General features: G+C 41.8%; 1 protein-coding gene across 1 annotated transcript; it reads right to left on the bottom strand.

Annotated features, from left to right (window-relative positions):
* Positions 1-21,197: 21,197 nt before the first annotated feature.
* LOC311615843 (melanoma antigen preferentially expressed in tumors-like) lies at positions 21,198-24,145 on the bottom strand (the record flags this gene model as incomplete). Its single annotated transcript, XM_084871280.1, has 3 exons — positions 21,198-21,753; positions 22,859-23,464; positions 23,853-24,145. The coding sequence occupies 3 exons, from the start codon at positions 24,143-24,145 to the stop codon at positions 21,198-21,200; spliced, it is 1,455 nt and encodes a 484-aa protein (XP_084727406.1).
* Between the last annotated feature and the right edge of the window lie 636 nt (positions 24,146-24,781).

Genomic DNA, 24,781 nt, shown 5'->3' with positions numbered 1-24,781 from the left:
TTATTGTTCAGATTATTACAGTTGTTCCTCCTCCCCTGCCCCATAGCTCCCCTTTGACCAGTCCCCACCACACCCTCACTCTTACTCCCTCCTCACACTGTCCTCAGGCATAGGTGTATGATTTTTCTCCAGTGTCTTCCTGCCTTCCAACAGCCTTTCCCCCAAGGATGTCAGTCCACTCCCTTTCTATTCCTCTGTTTCTATTATCAGTTCATTCTGTTCACCAGATTTTTTATTCATTTGAGTTTTAGATTCACTTCTTGATAGATATGATTTGTTGTTCATAATTTTTTTTTTATCTTTGTTCTTCTTCTTCCTTTTCTTAAAGAATATCTTTCAGCATTTCATATAATACTGATTTGGTGGTGATGAACTCCTTTAGCTTTTTCATATCTGTGAAGTTCTTTTTTGACTTTCAATTCTGAATAATAGGTTTTCTGGGTAATCTTGGTTGTAGGTTCTTGATATTTATCAATTTGAATATTTCTTGCCACTCCCATCTGGCCTGCATAATTTCTGTTGAGAAATCAGCTGACAGTCCTTTGGGTACTCCTTTGTAGGTAACGAACTGCTTTTCTCTTGCTGTTTTTAATATTCTCTCTTTGTCTTTTGTTCTTGGCATCTTAATTATGTTTTGGTGTGGTCCTCTTTGGATTAATTTCTGGTTTTGCTTCTCTGTGCTTCCTGGATTTGTATGTATATTTCTTTCACCAGTTGGGGAAGTTTCTGTCTATATTTATTCACATAAGTTTTCAATATCTTGCTCTTGACTTCTTCTGGCACCCCCATAATTCTAATGTTGGTTCACTTCAAGTTGCCCCAGAGGTTTTTTACATTATCTTAAACTTTCTGGATTCTCTTGTCTTCTTGCTTCTGCAGAGTAATGTCTTCTGGCTCTTTATGTTCCAAATCTTTGACTTGATTCTTGCTCTCTTCCATTTTGTTGTTAGGACTTTGTATAATATTTTTTATTTTATTTTAGACAATGTATTCTTTATGTCTAGTTAATCCCTTATTGTTTCTAGTTGAACACTTTTCATATCCTCCTAGGCAGGGGTCTTCAAACTACGGCCTGCAGGCCACATGCAGCCCCCAAAGGAGTCTGAACCTGCCCGCCAGGTTTTTTGGGTAGTGAGCACAGCCAAGGTGTTACAGTAGGGTTTAGTAGTTCATATAGTCCGGCCCTCCAGCTCTCTGAGGGACCGTGATCTGGCCCCCACTTTAAAAAGTTTGAGGACCCCTGCTCCTAGGTCTTGTTTATTTTATCAGCCTTTTGTAGGAAATTCTTGAAAAATCTTATAAGTGTGGTTTTGAATTCTAAATCCAGTCACTTTTTATCCTCCATTTCTTTCGTTTGTGATCTGTTTCCTTTTCTTGGCATTTTCGCAGCTTCCCTGAGTTGGTTGGGTGGCGTTGTGTCCATGGGTCATCTCCAAGATACCTGAGGTGCACACACTTGGTGCCCCCTTTTGTGGACTGTGTGTATAGCCTTGTTGTAGTTAAGTTTTGATTGTTCTTGGTATCACTGTGAGGAACTGACCTCCAGGTTAATTGGCTGTGAGGATCAGCTGTGTCAATGCCAGGAGACAGCCTTATTTGAATAGACTTGGCCAATTGCAAAAGTCTCTGTGCTCAGCTTGGATGGGGAGGAGTTTCAGGGTGGAGCCTTCAGCCTTGGCTTCCATCAGCCCTGCCGTATGAGGTTCCTGAGTGTCAGTGTTCCTCAGTGTCCTCCAGTACTCGCTACAAGCACTTCTGAGAGAAAGGTGCCCTTGCGTTTCGCTCGCTACCAAACAGTCTATGCTCTTCCCCAATGAACCCAGAACTGGGGTTCAGTCAGTTGGAAACGGGGTTGGAAGTGGGATTCAGAACAGTCTGGAGCTTTTGTGTCCTTCCCGGTAGGCAATCCAGCAGCACAATCAATCATCTGTTCTCTGCGCACAAAGTGCGGGCCTCTGGGACTTCTTTCGCTGCTCCCCTGAGTTTCTGCCTTACAACCCAGAATCTATCCGTTTTAGCCTGGGTCCCCAGGGTCTGGTCTAGAACTGGGGTTCAGTGCAGTTGGAACTGGAACTCAGCACAGTCCTGACCTTTTCTCTCCTTCCCGTTAGTGCAATCCAGCAGCACAGTTAACTGTCCGTTCTCTGATTGTAATGTGTGTGCCTCTGGGACTGCCTTTCGCTGCTCCCCTGGGTTTCCTCCTTACAACTCAAACTCCCTCCTTATGTGTCTTGGTCCCCAGGGCCTAGCCCAGAACTAGGGTTAAGTGCTGTGGGAACTGGGGTTCAGCACAATCCAGAGCTTTTATCTCCTTCCTGCTAGGGAACACCAGCCAGGCACTCAGCTGCCCTCCCTCTCCAGCTTCATCCTCTCCCCACACGCACTGTGTCACCATACCTTAGGCTGTTACAGCTCCTCTAGTTTTCCTTCTGGTTTTCTCTTTCCTTCTAGTTGTAGAATTTCCAGTCAGTAGACTTTCCTGTTGTTCTGGGTTATGTCCATTTTCTATTTTAGTTGTATTTTTTTGAAATTGTATGAGGCTACAGTTATGTGTTTACCTATGTCGCCATCTTGGTTTCTCCCAGAAGCTCCTTATATTTTTTATTACAATCAATGGATGCTAAATTTCTAGTTGGTCCATTTTCAAAGCCTCGAGGGTCTCACTAAATTTATTTGCAGTTTCTAGGAAATTCTTGAAAAATCTTATAACTGGTTTTGAATACTACATCCAGTAATTTGCTTTCCTTCAATTCTTTTATTTGTGACCTGTTTCTCTGTCTCTGCATTTTGGCTACTTCCCAGTATTGATCGAGTGGCTTTGTGAACTAAGTGTTCTATACTGCTCAGTAGCTCAGCCCCCTTTGCTCCCCCCCCCCCCTCAGTTGCCTGAGGTGGACATTTTTGGTGCACTCCTTTGTGGGTTGTGTGCACAGCCTTGTAGTTAAATCTTGATTGTTGTTGGTACCACTGGGAGAAATTGATCTACAGGCCAAATGGCTGTGAAGATCAGCTGAGTCTACAATGGGAGAACTTGTATGCTGGAGATCCCCTTATGAGGCAAGACTTATTGCCTTAGTGGGACTTTGTTTCTCACTGACTGAGTCTTTGCTATGAGTGTGTCCTTTATGGATCTGAGAAGTTGTAATCTGGATGGTCCCTTTTTGACCACCAGGTACACTTGCTCTTGGGTCCCCAAGGAGGTGCTAATTTAGCCTCTATCTAAGGCCACCCAGCAGGAGCTAAGGAGAAATCTACAGATCACTCTTCTCTGTGTTTTGGAGGTGCCCAGATGAGGCCAGTAGGAAGCAATGCAGTCTGCTGTGATGCCTTGGGTTGACTTTTGGATGTTCTGGGTTTCTCAGATTCAGCCACAATTTGTTAGGTAATTTTAGATTTCAAAGGACCAGGTCATTCTTATGCAAAAGTCTCCGCACACAGTTTGGCAGGGGCCGGGTCTCAGAGTAGAGCCAACAGCAATGGCTTCCATTCTGCTTTGCCCTAAGTGGCGACTGGATCTCAGTGTCCCACAGTAATTGCTGCAAGCACCTTTGAGAGAAAGCTGCCCTTGAGTTCTGTCTGATGGCGGACAGTCCAATTTCTCCCTGTATGAGTTTGGGTCCATAGAGTCTTGCCCAGAACTGGAGTTCAGAGGAGTCAGGAGCCTGTGTCTCCGTCCTGCTTGAAAATGACAACTTCATCCTCAGTTGCCAGCCTTCTTGACAAGTGTGTCTCCATACCTCTGCCCTTACTTACACATCTCCTCTAAGTGTGCTTTTCTCTTTCCTAATAGTTTTAGAATTTCCACTCAGCCAGATGTTATATGGGTACCCTCCTTATTTCTGGTGCTCTCTGCTAGGAAATCCTGCTTAGGAATTATACCCCTAAAGTTCTCAATAGCAAAACTCCACAATTAAGATATTTCTTTGGGACTTTAGTTTCTGTCTGTGGGTGTCTGGCCAGACCTTAAGTACCTGCTCCCTTCTTACCAGTGTTTACATGGTCTCCATTTTCAGTCTTTAGTATCTCTCCTATGCGTTTTCCGTTGATTATTCAAGAAGTTTTTCTGTGTGTTGTTATATCAGTTTGTTCCGGGGGCCATGTCCCTGCAGCATCCACTTCCTCTGCCACCATTTTTTTTTTTTTTTGATAATCCATATTTATTTATTTATTTTTTTTAATAAGTTTTTATTTTTCATATTATTACAAATGTTCCTTCCCCCCCCCCACCATTGCTTTCCTCCACCAGGTTCCCAACCCACCCTCTGCCCTTTCCCCTCTCCCCATTGTCCTCATCCATAGGTGCACAGTTTATGTTCAGTCTCTTCCCACGCCCCCCTCTCCCCTTTTCCCCAAGAATCGTCAGTCCACTCCCCTTCCATACCTCTGATTCTATTATATTCAACAGTTAATATTGTTCATCAGATTTTTTTAATTTCCTTGGTTTTTAGATTCACTTGTTGATAAATACGTATTTGTTGTTCATAATTTTTATCTTTGTTTACTTTCTCTTCTGAAAGAACCCCCTTCAGCAATTCATATAATTCTGGTTTGGTGGTGATGAACTCCTTTAGCTTTTTTTTATTAGTGAAGCTCTTTATCTGGCCTTCGATTCTGAGTGATAGCTTTGCTGGGTAGCTTATTTTTGGCTGTAGGTTCTTGCTATTCATCACCTTGAATATTTCTTGCATCCTCTGCCACCATTTTTAATCCTCTTCAAATCTCTCTTAATTTTAAAGTCCCTGCTATATTTTTGTCCAATAGACTTCTTTTTCACTTGGTTTCAGTACGGAGTTTTGCATGAAAGCCCTAATGTCCTGTGAGTGCATATTCGGATCAACAGCACCATCAGGAAATGTGTTTTGAGGCATGATCAATAAGTATGTAATAACAGAAACTTGCTATGCACCTTATTGTTTCTTTCTGTGTTTGGATCATGTTGGAGCCAAACTAAGTCTCTTCTTTCAAGTATATTGTGGAAGGATGTGCTCTTGATTTCAACACATGTTCTTCTGCATAATTGTTGAGGAAGTATCAAGACCAATTAACTACATCTCAATCAATAGTACATAAGTATATTGTCAACAGGCTGAAAAGCGATCAGTGTGGGTTCAGATGGTGTCTATATGTAGAGGGCCAAATGGGAAGACACGTGGACATTCTTTAGATTGTTGTTGACTGGGCCCGGGATATTAGCAGAATCATGTCAGTTGCACTCCCGCCCTGGGAGTGCAAAGATGTTCTTAGTTCCTGACTTGTGTTTGTCCAGGAGGAAGGAGTGGGTGGGACCTGGGCCCTCCCAGGCTCCTTGTTTTCCTGTGAAACCCCTTGTTGTATTGGAGTATGAATAGATGTGCTGCATGGCTTAGGAGGTGGTCGTCAGTCTGCCTCTCCAGCAAAAGAGTTCGGCGGCCCTCCCAGCTCCCAGCTTAAAATCTATCTCTATGTCTTTTCTCTTTATTTCTAATATTTCTCAATCCCTGGCCGCCTCCACTTAAAACCAATTCGTTCAACTCTCTTCCCATGCAGGACGCCGAAAAGGGAATCCCTCCAGATCAGGCGCCCGCATTCTGGAACCAAACGTGGGGCATGGGCCGAAAGAGGCAACGAGAGGTAAAGAGGTAAGGGATCGCTCCCAAGAATTGTGCATGCCACAGATTTAAGGAACTGTAGGGTAGAGGGAGTGTATTGCTATGAAATTGAATTAGCTGGGTGTAAAACATGGGTGTCCTTCTAAATGCTTTAAAACTACGCTCATGGCTCCAAGAGATTCTGTTAAGCTTAGTCAGATTCTTGATTTCTTTCTTAAAGTTTGTTGATGAACCTGGGAAAAGGCTAGAAAGCAGTCGCATGACCAATACTCAGCAGAAAGTCCAGAGAAAATTCCTATTCCTACTTCAATTTTTGATTCAGCACAGGAGAGTTTAAGAATGTTTAAGTGGGTGCAGCCATGACCTTGCAGCCTGGTGTGGAAGCGTGTGAATCTTTAAGAATACCATCTGCACCTCCTTCACCTCCACGTGTAAACTACTTGTAACCAAGTGAAAAAGAGTAAAGGAATTTCTTAGCAACTGCCAATAATTCTTTATCTTACAATCTTTTTATTTCCTTAAAAATAAAAATAAATAAAAAGTGAAAAAGTAACAAAATAAAAAAACAAGATAAACAACACCAGTCTCCAAAAAGGCCACTTTAAGAGGCCTCGTATTCACCACCTTCTTTTTTTCCAGCTAATGACTTAAAGCTTTTACGAATTCATAAATGCATTAGGGATTTCTGTGCACATGTAAAGGGGAAAAGCCTGTTTAAAATGAGTGCGTATCGTTTTTGAGCTGGGCTTGGCTCTTTGCTGTGTACAGACTGTTTTTAGCCTTATAAGTGGTGGAGATGAATACAGGCTAGTTTCCCAAGGCATTTAAATTTTGAAATGTCTGCCCAGAGGCAAGTCTAGTTCCCACATGAATGGCTGAGAGTTTATCTCTTGACTTGCCCAGCAGGAAAATTGTGACCATTTTGAAAACCAAAGCCTTGGTCAGGCCTATTGGTTGGAAATTCAAAAGAATTTGGAAGTTAATCAAATGATAAAAACTCAAATCTAAATGTATTGAATTGTTATACTACAATGTTGATACGAGTATGCCTTGCATGAAGTCTAGATAATGGAAGTTAGTCTATTAATTAAATATGCCTCATATTTTATTTGAAATGTATCTTTAAAAATGTAAAAGTAGTTATTAATTTGAGAAATGCTAAATATTTGATTTGCTACCTGAAAATTTTAAAGTTCTGAAAGTTTAAAGTGTCTTTTTTTTGCCATGATACCGGAAACAAATCAGTTGCACTAAAAGAGAGATGTTGACAGGAAGCCAGGAAGGCTGGTCAGCAACCTCAATTGCTCTAACCACTCTCCCAGTAAGCTAAGGAAGGTGGTAATTTGCACTGAATGGCTACAAATTTCCTCCAAACTCCTGTGGCAAAAAGAAAATTTTTTTGTAAGTTGGCACTTAATTATAAATAATAAAGTAAAGTTTAAATTTGCCTCATAAAAAATCTAGAGGACAGAATTGAGGTTCTTAATTATGTCTTGTATTTTTCTTAGAAATGTAAAGTGTTGTTAATCTAAGACATGAAAAATATATTTGACTTGTTAGCTATAAAAGGTCAAACTGTAACTTAAATGGGGAAAAATTATATAGTTAAAATGTGTTTTCTCTCATATAATTAGGAATTGAAAATATGTTACTTGTTTGGTCTGGTTTAAAAGAAAGAGGATTAATTCATTGATCCAAATTAAATGAAAATGATATTCTCTAAGATAATTTAGGTTTATAATCTTTAAATCATAAATATAAATGTATTCTGTATTTGATCTTTCCAAGAGTATTTCAAGGTTTTTTGAGAGTAACTTTTGGATGTCTCAAGGGCCCTCAAATTGTTGCGGGGTGGAACCCTGGGTTCAAAATAAGACCACTGGAGGCTGATAATTTATTTAAAAAAGCAAACAAGAATTTATTGAACTGGCCAGGGCAGGTGCAAGAGCACCACACGCAGGCAGACCTTACACGACTGTGCTGCTTTAGGGGCAGGTAAGTTATTTTTAAAGGTTCTTAGAAGGGAAACCCCCATTCTGCAACAAACTGTAGTTTGGAATTTTCTGCTGTTCTTCCTAGATAAAATGTTGCTTTCTAGTTTGTTTTAGCCTGTTTGAAGAATGATGAAGATACACTTAGCTGTCTGACCTTGCAGGCCAGAGACCAGATATACCCACAGTCTCAATACCATGCCAGGTGCATTTTTCTTTAATTGGATAGAACAGCATTATTTTCGAGGCCAGCATTGAGATAACCACTAAGTGCACATAGGGCTGGCTCTTTTATGAAAAAGAAAGTTCTGCCTGTAACCTTGCCCAGAACTTGAACTCATCCTCCCTAAGCCCATTGGGCGATGAACAAAGCAAGTAAGTGAAGGTCGAAGTCAGAATAGTAGGGTTAAAATTCAAACAGTAGTTTTCACCCAAGTATGACTGCTACCATATTTCAGAAATGTTCAAAAGTCTGTTCTCTCCTAAAATAAATATTTTAATTAAACAGATTGATACCTGAAATCACATGGAAAGCTTTATCAAATAAAAATTATATACTATATATTAAATGTTATGAACCTTTCGCCTGTAAGAAAGGCAAAAACAATATATTTCTTAAATATAGCCAAAATTTTCAACAGCAGGAGAATTTCAGGAAAGACAAAAAAGGCCTCATGCAGCCTGTAATTTTAAATTGGCTGAAGGTGGGACACTTAACGCTTTTGGATCAGAACAATAAAGTGTCAAACCTATAAGTTTTACTGAATAAGTTTCTTTGCCTCTTTTTTAAATTACAGATACCTACTTAAGTTACTTTACAAATTAGCTTTTACAATATGATCAATGTCATATAAATTAAGTTACATGAGAAGCCAATATTTTATAAGTATTAGGTCTAGTAATAATTAATGCCGTTTTCTAATACTTTTTTAAATCGAATTTATTTAAACAATACAACAAAATTTAATCAACAATACAGTTGCCGTTGTTTTCCACTACTTGTGCCCAACACTCAGGAAGCATTTTAATCCCTCTGTTGTAAAATTATTGTGATTTTGATGCAAAAAAATCGGTCAATGCATTTTTTTTTATTTATTTATTTTTTTTACATATTTTCTTGATTTTTTTTATTGCCCCCCTCCCTCCCTCCCTTACATCCCCTCCCTCCCCATAGTTTTATGTCCATTGGTTGTACTAATATGCTTTGATACAATTCCTTCGGTTCATCTATTATCTCCCCCTGATATCCCTACCCTCCCCACTGTAATTTGACAGTCTGCCTGTTGTTTTACTTTCTCTATATCTGTCTCTTGGTTCATCAGTTTATAATGATCTTTATCATCCACTGATGTGTGAGGTCATGTGGTGTTTCTCTTTCATTGATTGGCTTATTTCACTCAGCATGATGCTCTCCAATTCCATCCAGGTTGCTGCAAATGATGAGAATTCCTTCTTCTTTATGGCAGCATAGTATTCCATTGTGTAGATGTACCAAAGTTTTTGGATCCAATCATCTGCTGACGGGCACCTAGGCTGTTTCCAAATTCTGGCTATTGTAGATTGTGCTGCTATGAACATAGGGGTGGAAATATCCTTTCTGATTGGTGTTTCTAGTTTCTTGGGATATATTCCTAGAAGTGGGATTACTGGGTCAAATGGGAGTTCCATTTTCAGTTTTTTGAGGAACCTCCACACTGTTCTCCACAGTGGTTGCACCAGTCTGCATTCCCACCAGCAGTGCACGAGGGTTCCTTTTTCTCCGCAACCTCGCCAAAACTTGTCGTTTGTTGATTTGTTGATGTTGGCCATTCTGACAGGTGTGAGATGGTACCGCATTGTTGTTTTAATTTGCACCTCTCGGACAATTAGTGACTTTGAGCATGTTTTCATGTGCCTTTTGGCCTTCCTTCTGTCTTCTTTTGAAAATATTCTGTTTAGGTCCATTGCCCATCTTTTAATTGGATCATTCATCTTCCTTTTATTTAGTTGTATAAGCTGTCTGTAAATGTTGGAGATTAAACCTTTATCAGGGGTAATATTTGCAAATATGATCTCCCACACCGTGGGCTTTCTTGTTGTTTTATTGATGGTTTCTTTTGCTGTAAAAAAGCTTTTTATTTTGAAGTAGTCCCATTTGTTTATTTTCTCTTTAGCTTCCATTGCCCTAGGGGCAGTATCAGTGAAGAAGTTATTTTGGCATACGTCTGAGATTTTGCTGCCTGTGGATGTTTCTAGTATTTTTATGGTTTCCCGTCTGATGTTTAAGTCCTGTATCCATTTTGAGTTTATCTTTGTGAATGGTGTAAGTTGGTGATCTATTTTCATTCTTTTGCATGTGTCTGTCCAATTTTCCCAACACCATTTATTGAAGAGACTGTCTTGACTCCATTGTATATTCGTGCCTCCTTTGTCAAATATTAACTGAGCATAGTGATTTGGGTTGATATCTGGGTTCTCAATTCTATTCCATTGATCTATTTGTCTGTTCTTGTGCCCGTACCAGGCTGTTTTGAGAACAGTGGCTTTGTAATATAGTTTGAAGTCTGGTATTGAGATCCCTCCTACTTTATTCTTTTTTTCTCAGAATTGCTGTGGCTATTCGGGGTCTTTTATTGTTCCAAATGAACTTTTGGAGAGTTCTTTCTAGGTCAGTGAAATATGTCGTTGATATTTTAATGGGGAGTGCATTGAACCTATAGATTGCTTTAGGAAGTATGGACATTTTGATGATGTTGATTCTACCAATCCATGAACATGGTATGTTCTTCCATCTCCTTACATCTTCCTCTATCTCTTTTTTCAGTGTCGTGTAGTTTTCCGCAAATCGGTCCTTTACTTCTTTAGTTAAATTTATTCCTAGGTATCTTAATTTTTTTGGTGCGATGGTGAATGGAATTGCTTTTTTAGCCTCTGTTTCTGTAGTTTCACTGTTGGTGTATAGAAATGCCATGGATTTCTTGGCATTAATTTTATATCCTGCTACGTTGCCAAATTCATTTATTAAATCAATTAGGTTTTTAATGGAGTCTTTTGGGTTTTTTATGTACAATATCATGTCATCTGCAAATAAGGATAACTTTACTTCTTCTTTTCCAATTTGGATGCCTTTTATTTCCTCCTCTTGTCTAATTGCAATGGCTAGTACTTCCAGTACTATGTCAAACAGGAGTGTGAGAGTGGTTAACCCTGTCTTGTTCCTGTTCTTAGAGGGAATGGTTTTAGTTTTTGCCCATTGAGTATAATGTTGGCTGTGGGTTTATCATATATAGCTTTTATTATGTTGAGGTATGATCCTTGTACTCCCACCTTTTTAAGAGTTTTTAACAGGAAAGGGTGTTGGATTTTATCAAATGCTTTTTCTGCATCAATTGATATGACTATATGATTTTTATCTTTCAATTTGTTTATGTGATGTATCACGTTTATTGATTTGCGGATATTGTACCATCCTTGCATTCCTGGAAGAAATCCTACTTGGTCATGGTGTATGATCTTTGTGATGTTCTTCTGGAGTCAATTTGCTAGAATTTTGTTGAGGATTTTGGCATCTATGTTCATGAGGGATATTGGCCTGTAATTCTCTTTCGAGTTGTCTTTATCTGGTTTTGGTATTAGGGTGATGCTGGCTTCATAGAAGGAGTTCGGAAGTGTTCCTTCCTCTTGGATTTTTTGGAATAGTCTGAGGAGGATAGGTTTAATTCTTCCTTGAATGTTTGGTAAAACTCTCCTGTGAAGCCATCTGGCCCTGGGCTTTTGTTTGCTGGAAGCTTTTTGATGACGGTTTCAATTTCTTCCCACGTCACTGGTCTATTGAGATTTTTAGATTCTTCCTGATTGAGTTTTGGCAGTTTGTATTTTTCTAGGAATATGTCCATTTCCTCCAGGTTGTTCAGTTTGTTGGAATAGAGTTGTTTGTAGTTTTGTAACAATCTGTTGTATTTCGGTGGGGTCTGTTTTTATTTCACCTCTTTCATTTCTGATTTTGTTTATTTGGGTCCTCTCTCTTTGTTTCTTGGTTAGCCTGGCTAGAGGTCCATCAATCTTGTTTATCCTTTCGAAGAACCAGCTCTTGGTTTTGTTGATCTTATGTATTGTTTCGTTGGTCTCTATGTCATTTATCTGTGCTCTTATTTTTGTTATTTCCTTCCTTCTGCTTACACTGGGCTTTTCTTGTTGCTCTTTTTCTAGCTCTTTGAGTTGTAGAGTTAGATCATCTGTTACCATTTTTTCTAGTTTTTTGCAATAGGCTTGTAAGGATATGAACTTCCCTCTCAAAACTGCTTTTGCTGTGTCCCGTAGATTTTGGATTGTTTTGTTTTCATTGTCATTTGTTGCCAGGATGTTTTTAATTTCTTCCTTGATTTCTCTTGTAACCCAGTCCTTGTTTAATAGCATGTTGTTTAGTCTCCATGTGTTTGATTTCTTTGGATTATTTTTATTGTAATTAATTTTCAGTTTTATGCCACTATGATCTGAGAAGATGCTTGATATGATTTCTATCTTCTTGAATTTGAAGAGACTTTGCCTATGTCCCAAAATGTGGTCTATCTTTGAGAATGTCCCATGCGCACTTGAGAAGAATGTATATTCTGTGGCTTTGGAGTGGAATGTTCTAAAGATGTCAATTAATTCCATCTGGTCTAGTGAGTCGTTTAGGATTGATATTTCTTTGCTGATTTTTTGTTTAGATGATTTGTCGAAGGGTGACAGTGGGGTATTAAAACCTCCTACTATGATTGTATTGCTATTAATCTCTCCCTTAATGTCCTCCAGCAGTTTTTTTTATGTATTTGGGTGCTCCTGTATTGGGTGCATATATATTTACCAGGGTTATTTCTTCTTGTTGGATTGTTCCCTTTAGTATTATGAAGTGGCCTTCATTATCTCTTGTTATGTCCTTCACTCTGAGATCTAATTTGTCAGATATAAGTATTGCTATCCCAGCTTTTCTTTCCTTTCCATTTGCCTGGAAAACTTTTTTCCATCCCTTTCACCCTCAGTCTGTGTGCATCTTTTTTTCTGAGGTGGGTTTCTTGTAGGCAACAGATGTAAGGGTCTTGTTTTCTTATCCAATCTGACACCCTATGTCTTTTGATTGGAGCATTTAATCCATTTACATTTAAGGTTATTATTGATAGGTACTCATTTGATGGCATTTTTATTCTATACCCGTGTTCCTTCTTCAATTCCTATTTCTTTATTTTTACAGTACACCCTTTAGCATTTCTTGCATTGCTGGTTTGGTGGAGATAAATTCCTTCAGTCTTTTTTTGTCTGTGAAGCTCCTGATTTCCCCTTCAATTTTGATTGATAGTCTTGCTGGGTACAGTATTCTTGGATTCAAACCCTTCCTTTGCATGACTTTGTATATTTCATCCCATTCTCTTCTGGCCTGATATGTTTCTGTTGAGAAATCAGTTGCTAGTCTGATGGGGGTTCCTTTGTAAGTAACTTTCTGTCTCTCTCTGGCTGCTTTTAAAATTCTTACTTTGTTGTTGTTGTTTGCCACTTTAATTATGTGCCTTGGCGTCTGTCTTCTGGGATTCATTTTGCTTGGGACTCTGCGAGCATCTTGGATTTGTGTGGGTTTTTCCTTCTCTATCTCAGGAAAGTTTTCTGTCATTATTTCTTGAAATACTTTTTCCACTTCTACCTCAGTTTCCTTTCCTTCTGGAACCCCTATTATTCAAATATTATTTTGTTTTGTAATGTCCCAAAGCTTCCGTAGCCTCTCCTCCTGCTCTTTAATCTTTTTTTCTAGAAGCTGCTCTAATTGGGTATTTTTTTCCATCTTGTCTTCTAACTCACTGATGTGGTCCTCCGCTTCATCTAGTCTACTCTTGATGCTTTCTATTGAGTTCATGGTAGCGATGTCATTTTTCATTTCTTCTTGGTTCTTCCTCAATTCCTGATGGTTCTTCCTCATTTCTTCTTGGTTATTGTCAAATTTCTCTTCCATTCTTTTTAGCCAACCTATGATCATTATTCTGAACTCTTGCTCTGGTAGGCTGCTTGCCTCTGACTCGTTTACTTCCTTTTCTGGTGATGCCTGCTTTTCTTTCATTTGTGGGGTATTTCTTTGTCTTCCCATGGTATCTCTTTTCAGGATGTCTGGTTATGTGGTGTTCTTTCTCTTGCGTTAATTTAAAGGTGCAAAATACAACACTACCAGGTACAACACGAGAGGCACTTAACAGGAATGAATTTACAATATTAATAACCTCTAATAAAGGTAACCCCTAGAGATAGGCAAATTAGGGTATAGGAGAGAAGGAAGGAAGGAAGGTAAAAATAAAATAAAGAAAAATTAAAAAAAAAAAGTCAAAGAAGAAATAAAGTAATGACAAAATGAAGTTGGAAAACAGGGAGAAAAAGAAGAGAGAGGGAGAGAGAGAGAGAGAGAGAGAGAGAGAGAAAAGAAGCAAAGTAAAAAAATGGGAAACAAACTATATATATGTGGAGAAAATTGCCATAGATCAACCCCTGAGCCCAGCCAATGCCGGTAACAATACTTGGAGATTAATACAAACCACAATATCCACTATTATTAAGTAAGGTTATGATATACAGAAGTCAAAGAAACAAACAAAAACAGAGGATTTAAAAAAAAAATACAAAGCAACAATAACAACACAGGAATAAGCCTAACAATTTCACTGAAAAGCATAAATATTCACAATAATCAACTTTCACTCAAACAATGAGAAAAGGATAGAAAGTAGAACCGTTTTTTTTGTGTTTTTTTTTTTTTTTAACTAGTTAATATAGTGCAGAGAGTGGTATTTATACACTTGTATCAGGGGTTGGAACTTAGGTCTATAAGTATAGTGAGAGCTTTAGCAGGGAGTATACAGAAAGAATAGAGGAAAAACTAAAGCCGGAAAGGGATAGGATAAACTGGAGACTAAAAGGTTAAAGTTTAGTAAGAGAGTGATGGGGTAAAGGTCGAATTGAGATAGGGTTGGATGACGCTATAGTAGAGATTAAAATATAATGAAGGTTACTCCCAATGTAAAATAAAGATGAAGTAAAATGGTACTGGAGAGGAAAAGAGAAAAAAAATTGCAAAATAGCAGTAGTAATAGTGATGATAGAGTTTGAAAAATGTAATAATTGAAAAGGTAAAATCAAGTAAGGAAAAAAGAAAAAAATTGTTTCTTAAGTAAAAGATGTAAAAAATGAAAATTAAATAAAAAATGTAAAAAATGAAAATAAAATAAAGAATAGTAAATTTAGCATAAAATTTTCCAGTGGTGTTCAATCACTTCCTCTGTTATTGTATATGGTATGCCTGGTTCTTGGACCAGAGAGTCTTGCAGTTCCCAGTATTCCACTGCACCTCAGTTTTGTAAGGTAGTCCTTAATTTTAGGTAGGCTATATCTTAGTTGTTTGTGTCCATTTATTTTTGATTAATTAAAAGAAAAAGAAAAAGAAAAAAAAAAAAGGCAGTTTGTAGTTCAGCCCTTAGGTGTCAGTGTTACTGGTTTGACCTTCCAGTCTTTGGTTGCTCTGGCCTTCTTTCACTATGGCTCTACCTGGCAGAGTGCCAACTGGCTTCCAGACTATCTCTTCTGGTTCCGATCCCTTGTTTCCAGGGAGGCAATTTCCCCCTAAAATTTCCAGGATATGCCCAACTGGGCAGTCCTTCCCTAGTATTCTGAAGCTAGGGGGTGAAGGAGATCATGCGCCAAGGTGTCCAGGTGTTCCGCCCTTGTCGGGACAGCCGCAATCCTTAACAATCTGTCCCATGTCCCACTGGTGTTTTAGAAAAAGTCCCGCTTCTGGGGACAATACTGCCAAACCCCGGACTGGGTGTTGCTAGACAGGTTTCTAGCTGTGGCCTTCTTTGTGCGAAGCTCTGGCGCGCGGGCCACCGAGGCGCTCCGGGCCGCACTGGGGGCGGGCCCTCGCAGCTCTCCAGGGCTACAATAGAGGCGGGGCCGAGGTGCTCCGGGCCGCATTGGGGGCGGGGCCTCACGGCGCTCTGGGGCTACAATAGAGGCGGGGCCGTGGCGCTCAGGGCCGCACTGGGGGCGGGGCCTCGCGGGAGCAATGGGGCTACCGCAGCCTGAACTCTCAGGCTAGCCACGCAAACTCTGACCTTTCTGTGGGTGGTTGAAGAGCTTCCTTGAATCCATGCGCTTGCTCCGATCGGGGCGCCAGGGTGCTCGATGGACTCCTCGGCTGTGGGTTTTCCAGGCCTCAGAGAAGCTGCTCCCTTCCTGGTAGAGTGGCGCCACCTTTGCGCCAAGCCCAGAGCTCCGGGAGAAGTCCGGAGTGCTGGCCGCTTGGTCAGGAAATCCTGTCCAGCGGACACTTCCTTACCTTCCTAGAGTGATCCGCTGCCCCTTAGCTGCTAATCAACATTCCCTGGGCGACTCAGATGTTGCTTCTATCTGTTTTGGGACCGGGGTCAGGACAAGTCCATCTGTTCGGTCGCCATCTTCAAGCTCCGCCCCAGTCAATGCATTTTTGAGGCATTCTTCATTATTACATTTTTTTCCAAGAAGAAAGTTTTGCAAAGAACGAAACAAATGGTAATCGGAAGGGGCAATATCAGGAGAATATGCAGGTTGAGGGAGAACTTACCATTCCAACTGGCGCAGTTTTTCAGCAGTGATTCTTGCAGTATGTGGTCGTGCGTTATCGTGGTGAAGAATTATGCCCTTCCGATTAATCAGCGCGGGTTTTCTCTTAAAGCTTGGGCTAACCTTTCCAATTGGGCACTATACACTGCACTTGTAATGGTTTGGTTAGATGGTAAAAGTTCATAATGAAGAATTCCTTTAAAATTCCACCAAACACACAGTACTTTTTTCGCATGCAAGTCAGGTTTTGGCGTGGGCTGCGGAGCCTCATTTTTGTCCAACCATTGAGGCCGCCTTTTCAAATTAACATACAGCACCCATTGTTCATCTCCGGTAACAATTTGCTCTAAAAACAGCAAACGGTTTTGACGAGAGAGGAACGAACTGCAAATTGTGACTCTTTGATTACGGTTGTTGTCGGTCAACTCATGAGGAACCCATTTTCCAAACTTTTGGACTTTGCCAAGTGCACGCAATTGATTGGAAATTGTTTTTTGTGAACAATTTAAAGTTGTCGCAAGCTCTTGTTGGGTAATTTGAGGATTTTGCACCAAAAGAGCTTGAAGAGCTTCTTGATCAAAATTGGACACACGGCCTCGACCACTCTTGTCATCTAACGAAAAATTTCCCTCGCGAAATTTCTCAAACCAATGCTGGCATTTTCTGGCGCTAACTGCATCTTGACCAAGAGCACTACAGATGTTTTTTGCAGCCTCACTTGCTTTTCTTCCTAATTGGAACTCGTAAAGCATGCAGTGCCGAATATGCTCTTCATCCGCCATATTCTTAGCCCTAGTTTTGCAACAAAAACCAAACCAAACACAAACTTTTTTAAGCAAAACTTGTTAATTGCACTTCACACGTGCTGTAGATACCACGTGTTTGAAGGTTATGTCAATACAAGTCAACGCCAAGCAAGATTTTAAACGAATGTTAAAAAACGATAATAATTGAATCCTAACTTTATGTAGCCACCTGCATTTTTAATTAAGCTAGAGGCGGGGCAACATTTGTGGCTTGTGAGTTCAGAAGTAAATTTGCTTTATTTTAAAAATGAAGATACCTACTTTAATTACTTAAGTAAATTAGATTTATTAAATTATAATCAAGGTTTTTAGCTAAATGAAAAGCCAATAATTTTATAAACAATTTTCATAAAGACCAGAACCAGCTAGTGATTGCTTTATCAAATAAAAGTTAACATATGATACTTATGTACATATATTTCAAATTTTATGAAGGCTTTGGCCTCTTTAGAAGGACAAAACAAAGTAACTAAATATTTCTTCCAGTTTGAAATTGAATCATCATGGATTAAAGAAAAGAATATCTTTACATGATATTATTCTACAACGTCATTATAATTTTTGATATTTTATACCAGTATATACCAAACTTACAAATTAATTCTTTGAACGTTTGGCAGCAATTTAAAAAGCACATGAAAGGACTTAATCCCTTCCACTATATGAAAGGCCGCCTGGGAAGGCATTCTATATTGGTCCTTCTTATCCTTTTTGCCAAGAAGGACCTCTAGTCACAATGCAATTGCCCACAGCTGTTTCCTGAGCTCTCTGTTTATGATGAGGTTGAAGCCTCATTGTGGATGGTACCATGGATCTCTCTCTTGCCCAATGGCATAAGCTGGGCCCTCCCTGGAGAAGAGACCTGGGTTCCCCAAGATATGTGATCAATGCCAGGGTCCCGCCAGCTGGCGAGGGGATCCCAAGGCAGGTATTCGGCATGGAGCCATAGGGGCATAGGCTACCGAGGAGACAGAACTGAACCTCACATCACCCTGCTTGGCCCCAGAGGATGGCTGGTTAGCCAGTGATGGGTAAGATTCCTCAAGGGAGGGACAACCTAACACAGGCACAGTCGCAGAGGGGCCATCAGGAGAGAACTTGGGGGTCAACAGAGGTGGGGTACAGATCCTCACCCCCCCAACGTTGCCCCTTCTGAGGGAGGTCTCCTGCCCCATGGCTGCTTCGTGCTTCCCATGCCCAGCTCAGATTGGGACCCAGGCAACAAACGGAGACTTGTCCAGTTTAGACCAGGACCTAGGCAACAGAGACATGGCTGATGCTATATTTAAATCCATTAATACCAGGAATGCTTAAGACCTTCTCAAGGATGCAAATAATCATTTGCACTAATATTCACTGAATAAACTAAAATTACTGTTAGAGTATCAAATTTTTACAGTAAAATAGTAGTCAAGTTTTCAGATTAATTTAAATTGGCTAATTGAAATAAGTAAAAATTCAAGAAAATTACATTGTACAAAAAGCTGTTTCTAAAGCATTAACTAGCCGAAACCAGTTTGGCTCAATGGATAGAGCATCGGCTTGGGGACAGAAGGTCCCGGGTTTGATTCCGGTCAAAGGCATGTACCTTGGTTGCGGGCATATCCCCAGTAGGAGGTGTGCAAGAGGCAGCTGATGGATGACTCCCTCTTATCGATATTTCTAACTCTCTCTCCCCTTCCTCTCTGTACAAAATCAATAAAATATTTATTTAAAGTATTAACTAAAATTTATATTGGTGGTTCATTCATGGTAAAATTGTTTAACATGCAATTAACCCTAAAGCAGTGATATTTTTGTGCGAAAAATTAAAAATTTGAAGACTGCATTATAAAAATTTTCCAAAAAGCCTCCTAATAATTAAATACATCAAAAAGGGGGGTGAGTAATGGAAAAATATTATGTAAGGAAACATACCCAGAAAAAATTTTCTTTAAAAAACTAATTTTTATTTATAATGCTGGTAACGAGGCACCTATGAAAAATCTTATGGTGTCAGAATAAGCCAAAGGAAAAATTTTGGGGGCAAAAATCAAAAAGATCCCAATTCTAATTTATGGAAAAGATTTATTTATTAAAAGGTTGAGAATATGTTTATATCAATATTTCCAGAAAAACTCCAAGATTGTATGGGTTCCTGCAACACCGGATCCAAGACAGGACCTGATAGGGCTGTTCTAGCCACAGAATAAGTAGGAGCTCAAAAGAACAGAGGAGAAATAGTCCAGAAATAAAGATAGTGAAGATGCCTTGCCATGATAGCAGTAAGCACCTGTGCATTGCTGCAGGTTGCCCAGGACCAAGGGCAAGGAAGAAGGAGCAGTGCAGCCAATTCGGGTGCTGGAGCATTACGTCCATCACCACATTGGACTCAGAGAAGCTCCTATGTCCCTTCACCCAAAAGGACTGAGAGTTGCTCATTGACAGCAAAGCAGAAGAAGAAAACTGAAAGCTACGTAAGGGTCTGTGGTGCTAACATGGAGTCATCTCAAGAGTTAAAGACTGAAGTGGAAGCTACTTCTTCAACCTTGTACCTGCTCGTGCTAGTATCCGTTAGCTTCCAGTCTTCTGAAGTCTTGCGCAGCCAAGTCCAAGGACTCTGAGTAAATAAACACCAGGCGCAAAAGACACTTTCTTTCATTTGGTAGCTAAAAATTTTAATATGTCCATAGTTCTGATTTCTCATATTGTTGTTTTGCATTGGTATTGTTTTGTTATCATTTAATAGCCAGAGTTTTGCTCTTGACATTCAAGTTTTGAAAATGACAACATGTACGTAGTTTAGTTTTGCATTGGCATTGTTTGCAACTGTTTTAATTTGGAGTTTTATTCTTAATGTTTAAATTAAAAAAAGAGAGAAAAAAGGTGAGATGTAGAGGCCAAATGGGAAGACAGCTGGACTTTCTTTAGATTGTTGCTGACTGGGCCCTGGATGTTGGCAGAATCATGTCAGTTGCACTCCCGCCCTGGGAGTGTAGAGATGTTCTTAGTTCCTGACTGTGTTCGTCCAGGAGAAAGGAGTGGGCCCTCCCGGGCTCCTTGTTTTCCTGTGAAACCCCCTTGTTGGACTGGAGTATAAATAGATGTGCTGCGTGGCTCAGGAGGTCGTCAGTCAGTTCGGCGGCCCTCCCAGATCTCAGCTCAGCTTAAAATCTATCTGTGTCTTCTCTCTATTTCTATTATTTTTATATTCCCTGGGCACCTCCACTTAGAACCGGTCCGTTCATCTGTCTTTCCTTGCGGGATGCAAAAAAGGGAGATCCTGCCAGATCAGCCCCCCGCATCTATATAATAAAGAGCTAGGGTCATAATATCAACTAGGACCGAAGGCTTCACCATGCCAGGCTAGGGAGTTGAGGGAATGGGATCTGATCAATAAGTGGCAGCAATGACTATTGAGCAGCTTCAAAGGCAGACCTCTTAGTCCCTCCTCCAGCCCCCAGACTCCAATCAATAGGTGGCAAATGAGTGGCAGAACTAGGGACTGGCTTCCTCAGTAATCCTCTAGGTTCAATCTCAAGAGGACAGGTCAGGCATCAACGGACCAGCACAGCTAACATGATCCCAATAGTGCAACCCCCTCCTGGAACTTGGCTTTGGACATTAAGGCCACTTCCCCTCCCTAGAGGCTCCACATGATCACTTGAGCCTGCCCTGTTGCAGAGGAAGTGTGATCACTGCACAGGGCAGAAATGTAGTAAATTAAATTAAAAAAAAAAAAGATGCTGACAAAGGGCCCTTCTCCATGAGCTCATGGGAGCCTCTGAACACTGGGCACCCAGAATATTTTAGGGGCTTCAGAGGAGCAGGGGATGCAGCAGGATCAGGAAACATCCCTCTTATTTGAGCAGTAACTGCAGATGGGAGAATTGTGTTAAGATGTCATAGAGGACACCAGATGGTTCACATTCAGTTCCCTTTATTACTGACATTTATTCACAGCCAATCAAGCAAAGGTAATTACCACATCTATCTCCCAAGCCTGAATCCCTCCCCCACTAGAGATTCAGGTGCAAATTTCTAACTCCTTAGGATACATCTCCCCAAAGAAACTATCAAACCTCCTCAGAATTAGATATCTCTCTCCCTCTCCCCCCACTGAGTAGTTGTCTCACACTGGCTGCTGGGTTCCTTAAGATTCACTTATGTGCGGGCTTAGGTATCCAAGAGCCCAGAATAAAGCCTATGCGATATGCACCCAGCTAGACAGACATGTAACGGGGTCACAGAATGGGGTTTGGGTTATAGAAGATTCTATAGCCACAGTGAGGACAGGGGTAAGCACAGAACCAGACCATGCCGGGGCGCCCCAACTCCTGCAGCATATGCTTCAGCATGGCATGCACCTGGGCAAGTCGGCCCAGGTCGATGATGTTGCTCCTTTCCTCGTAACTCTCCAGGGGGGCAGCATACAGCACACAGTTCAGCTTGCTCAGCCCGATGGTGTGGCGAAGCAGGTCCTCCAGGACGGTCATGGAGATGGTGTTTTCACAAAAGCCTAGGGTCATGAGCTGAGAGCAGTGGCTCAGGGCAGGCAGGAGGTCCATGACCTGGGAGTCCATGATCCCACACTCATCCAAGTCCAACTCCTGCAAGGTTGGGGAGGCTCTCTCTAACAGCAATTGGAGGGGCCCAGAACTGACGTTGGTCAGGTTGAGGCTCCTTAAATTCAGGACTTTCAGCTGGCTGACATTCAGATGCTGGGAGAGATGTCTCAAGTCACTTTCTAAGAGCATGCAGCTAGTGATGGACAGAGTCTCCAAGGGGGTCTTCAGGAAGCTGGGGAGACACAGAGCAGTTAGGTGAGAGTGGGGGTGGAATGGTTAGACAGAGGGAAGCGAGCATGAGACGGGCCTTAAGGTAAAGAGGCCCATGTCACCTTAGTGTCAGGTCTTCCAGATGATGATCAAGCCCAGGACCTTGCACAGTGAAAAGTGTGATTTAGTCAGTGCAAATTTGAGTGGAATCCGTTCTCCATCTCCTACCTGCTCTGCGAGGGATTCAGCTCCATGAAACATCACACCCTTCATTTGTTCATCTGTCACCAGGAGCACATCATACACCCACCCTCAGGCACCCTCAGGTGTTGTGAGCATGAATGATGGGAAGTAAATGTGAGGGAAGATCAGAAAGGATCTCAAGCAGTAGGCAACCAGTGAACTTCAGTACTGGAGACATGACCTAAAATGCCTTCAACTCGAGCTTCCTTCTAGACAAAGCCTGGACTCCTGTTACCCTCATCACGTAGCCAATAAGGCTACTGGAAGAGAGGCAGAAAAGGCTAACCTGGGTAAGGTCAGGCAACATCCAGGGGCTGGCACCTTGCAGGACTTTACATCGCTGTATTATTCATAAACCACATGTCTCTTTTCATTATTGCTCCCTCCAGAATCCTGCATTTACGAGGCATTCCCTTAGCCGGAGCCTTTGGCAGACAGGTGATTAGAGGCAGGTTTGGATTGAAAGGCTGCCATCACCAAATCAATAAGTGTGGACCTAAATCCCTGAAACCTCACTTCTGATGGGCTTTCCTCTCCTCACTGCCATCCTCACGATTCCATTGCACAATCTTCCCTTGCACACCACTTAGGATTCCCGAGCTCCCATCACCTCACCCAAAGCCCCCATTCGATTCCTAGTAAGGAGTCTATTTAGTAGCATCTCTCTTAGTTCATTCATCCTACCTTTGTCTGGGGGGGTGGGGGAAGTTACTTGACAATATGCAAGGGGACAGAGCAGTGAACAAGACACTGACTGTGTGAAGCCTCTAGTGACTCAGGCTCTGTAGCACTGCTGATGAATGGCACCTAGGAGGTCCTGTCACTGTGGAATGAAATGAGAAGGGGCTTGCTCTGGTCTTCAGAGAAACCTCGCCATCCCTCACCTGAGCATCTGGTCCAAGCGGCCTTTGAGGATGGCAACGTCATCCAAATAGAGCTTCTGGAGGCAGGAAAGCCTGAGGAACTGAGAGGTGAACAGGCTAACACAATGCTCCTCCTGCTCCAAGGTGGTGTGAGAAGAGGCAAAGACATGGGAGAGGAGGAACCGACGCAGATTGCCCATCTGGCCCAGGAAAGGAGTGAACTTCCTCAGAGTGGACAGTTTCCCAGTACAATTTAACTTCAAATCCCGGACAGAGTTGAGCTGCACCATACACAGAATGTTAATGTTTCGCTTTGACATGGCATAAACCTTCAGCTTCTTACAGCAAAGGTGCAGCAAACCTCTCCTCTCGCTGACTTTCTCAATAACGTAGCTGACGGACTCATCAAGGACACGTCTCTTGAGACAAAGGTCTACTAACACCTCCATGGGGGCCCAGGGTAGATTTGGCCCCACCTTTATGCTGTCCAGTTTCCCCCTCTTCCTCATGGGCTGTGGGGCCTCAGGATCCAGCAGTGAGCACACATCAGCACTGGTTCCTGCCCACACGATCCAGAACTCCTGATGAGCTCTCTTCTGTAAATTCAGAAGCTGCAGTTTCCATCTTCTGCAGAGAAAATATCAGGTAGACCCAGGTGCATGAGATAACAGGGAATAAGACAATGACTATGAGTCTAGGAATCTTGGCACCAGGGCCAGACACCTGACTAGAATTTTACTCCTCACCCCAGAAATCAAATGCTCCTTGCTCTACTGGGATCATTCTTGGTCCCCCTTTATGGTACCTTTAGGTGGCACCAGGAAGGGGGTATCATGTCCCTCGGGTCACCCTCTCATTTTCATCAGCCCTATATATGTGAAACCTGTTCCCAGAATGACCCCAGCAGTGGCTCCAAGGCCTGCCTGAGTTCTCCCTGTGGCCCTATACGATCCTATATCCCAGCTGTAACTGCTCAGACCCCCGGGGCCCAACCAGGCCACTGAATCCCCCTCACCTGGGTCGAGTCTCCTGAGCAAGCAGGGCATCGAGCCCATCAAATGCAGCTCGCAAAATATCAATGTAAGGCTGTCTATGGTTTATCAGGGCTCCTAGAGGGAGGCAGGGGAAGGGCCAAGCCTGCACCAGAGCCTTCAGGACGTTGCTGTGCCTCCCAGCCAAGGCAGCCGTGAAGAGAGGTGGGAAGAGCTCCATAGGCAGCCACTCCACCGCAGCAATGGCCGAGGCTTCATCCCTCAACAGGCTCTGGCATGCCAGGTCCAGGAGTCTGCGTTGAGACGGGTGGTTCATTCTGATGAAGCAATTCTGAAAGAGATCCGGGGAGACAGCCAGAGAGAGGCATACTGTCAGGCTGAGCATGAGCACCCCCTTTCCTGTCTCTTCAGAGAAAGCAGCTGAGGGCCAAAGGCAACAACTGCAGCGTCCCAACTTACCCCATTCCCATCTTCTGCTTAGGGGCCACAAGGCCACTCAGCCCTGCCTCTCCTAGGCTGGTGGCAGGATATATAGCTCATCAGGCACGAAGGAGTGGTGAGATGACCACTGCACCTCTCCCACATGTACTCATTGCCTACCTGTAATTCTGCTGTGCAATGAGTACTGGGAAACCAGAGAGATGGTGCCACCCTTTTCAGGGAAACCTTTCTTATTATTGCTGATGGACTGAAAGCCCCTGGAGTAGGCAGCAGTCCCTGGTCCAGCACTGCCTCTTGCTAAGCTCCAACAAGTAAAATAGGTAGGGAAGGTTAAGGAACACCCACACAATGCGTACTTTGTGGCTATCGAGACATTTTAAATGAGAAACAGTAAAAGCAACAAAAAAGTTTTCTAAAGCATGGGGGAGCTGGAGATGAGAAAAATAACCATTAAGTCTGAGATGTTAGTTTATTGTGTGTCCCTTCTATGAATATTAGAATGACCACTTTA

Source organism: Pipistrellus hanaki, assembly GCF_964339955.1.
Source record: "Pipistrellus hanaki genome assembly, chromosome: Y".
NCBI lineage: Eukaryota > Metazoa > Chordata > Mammalia > Chiroptera > Vespertilionidae > Pipistrellus > Pipistrellus hanaki.
The sequence above is the reverse complement of the archived record's forward strand: the minus strand, read 5'-3'. Positions and strand labels throughout refer to the sequence as shown.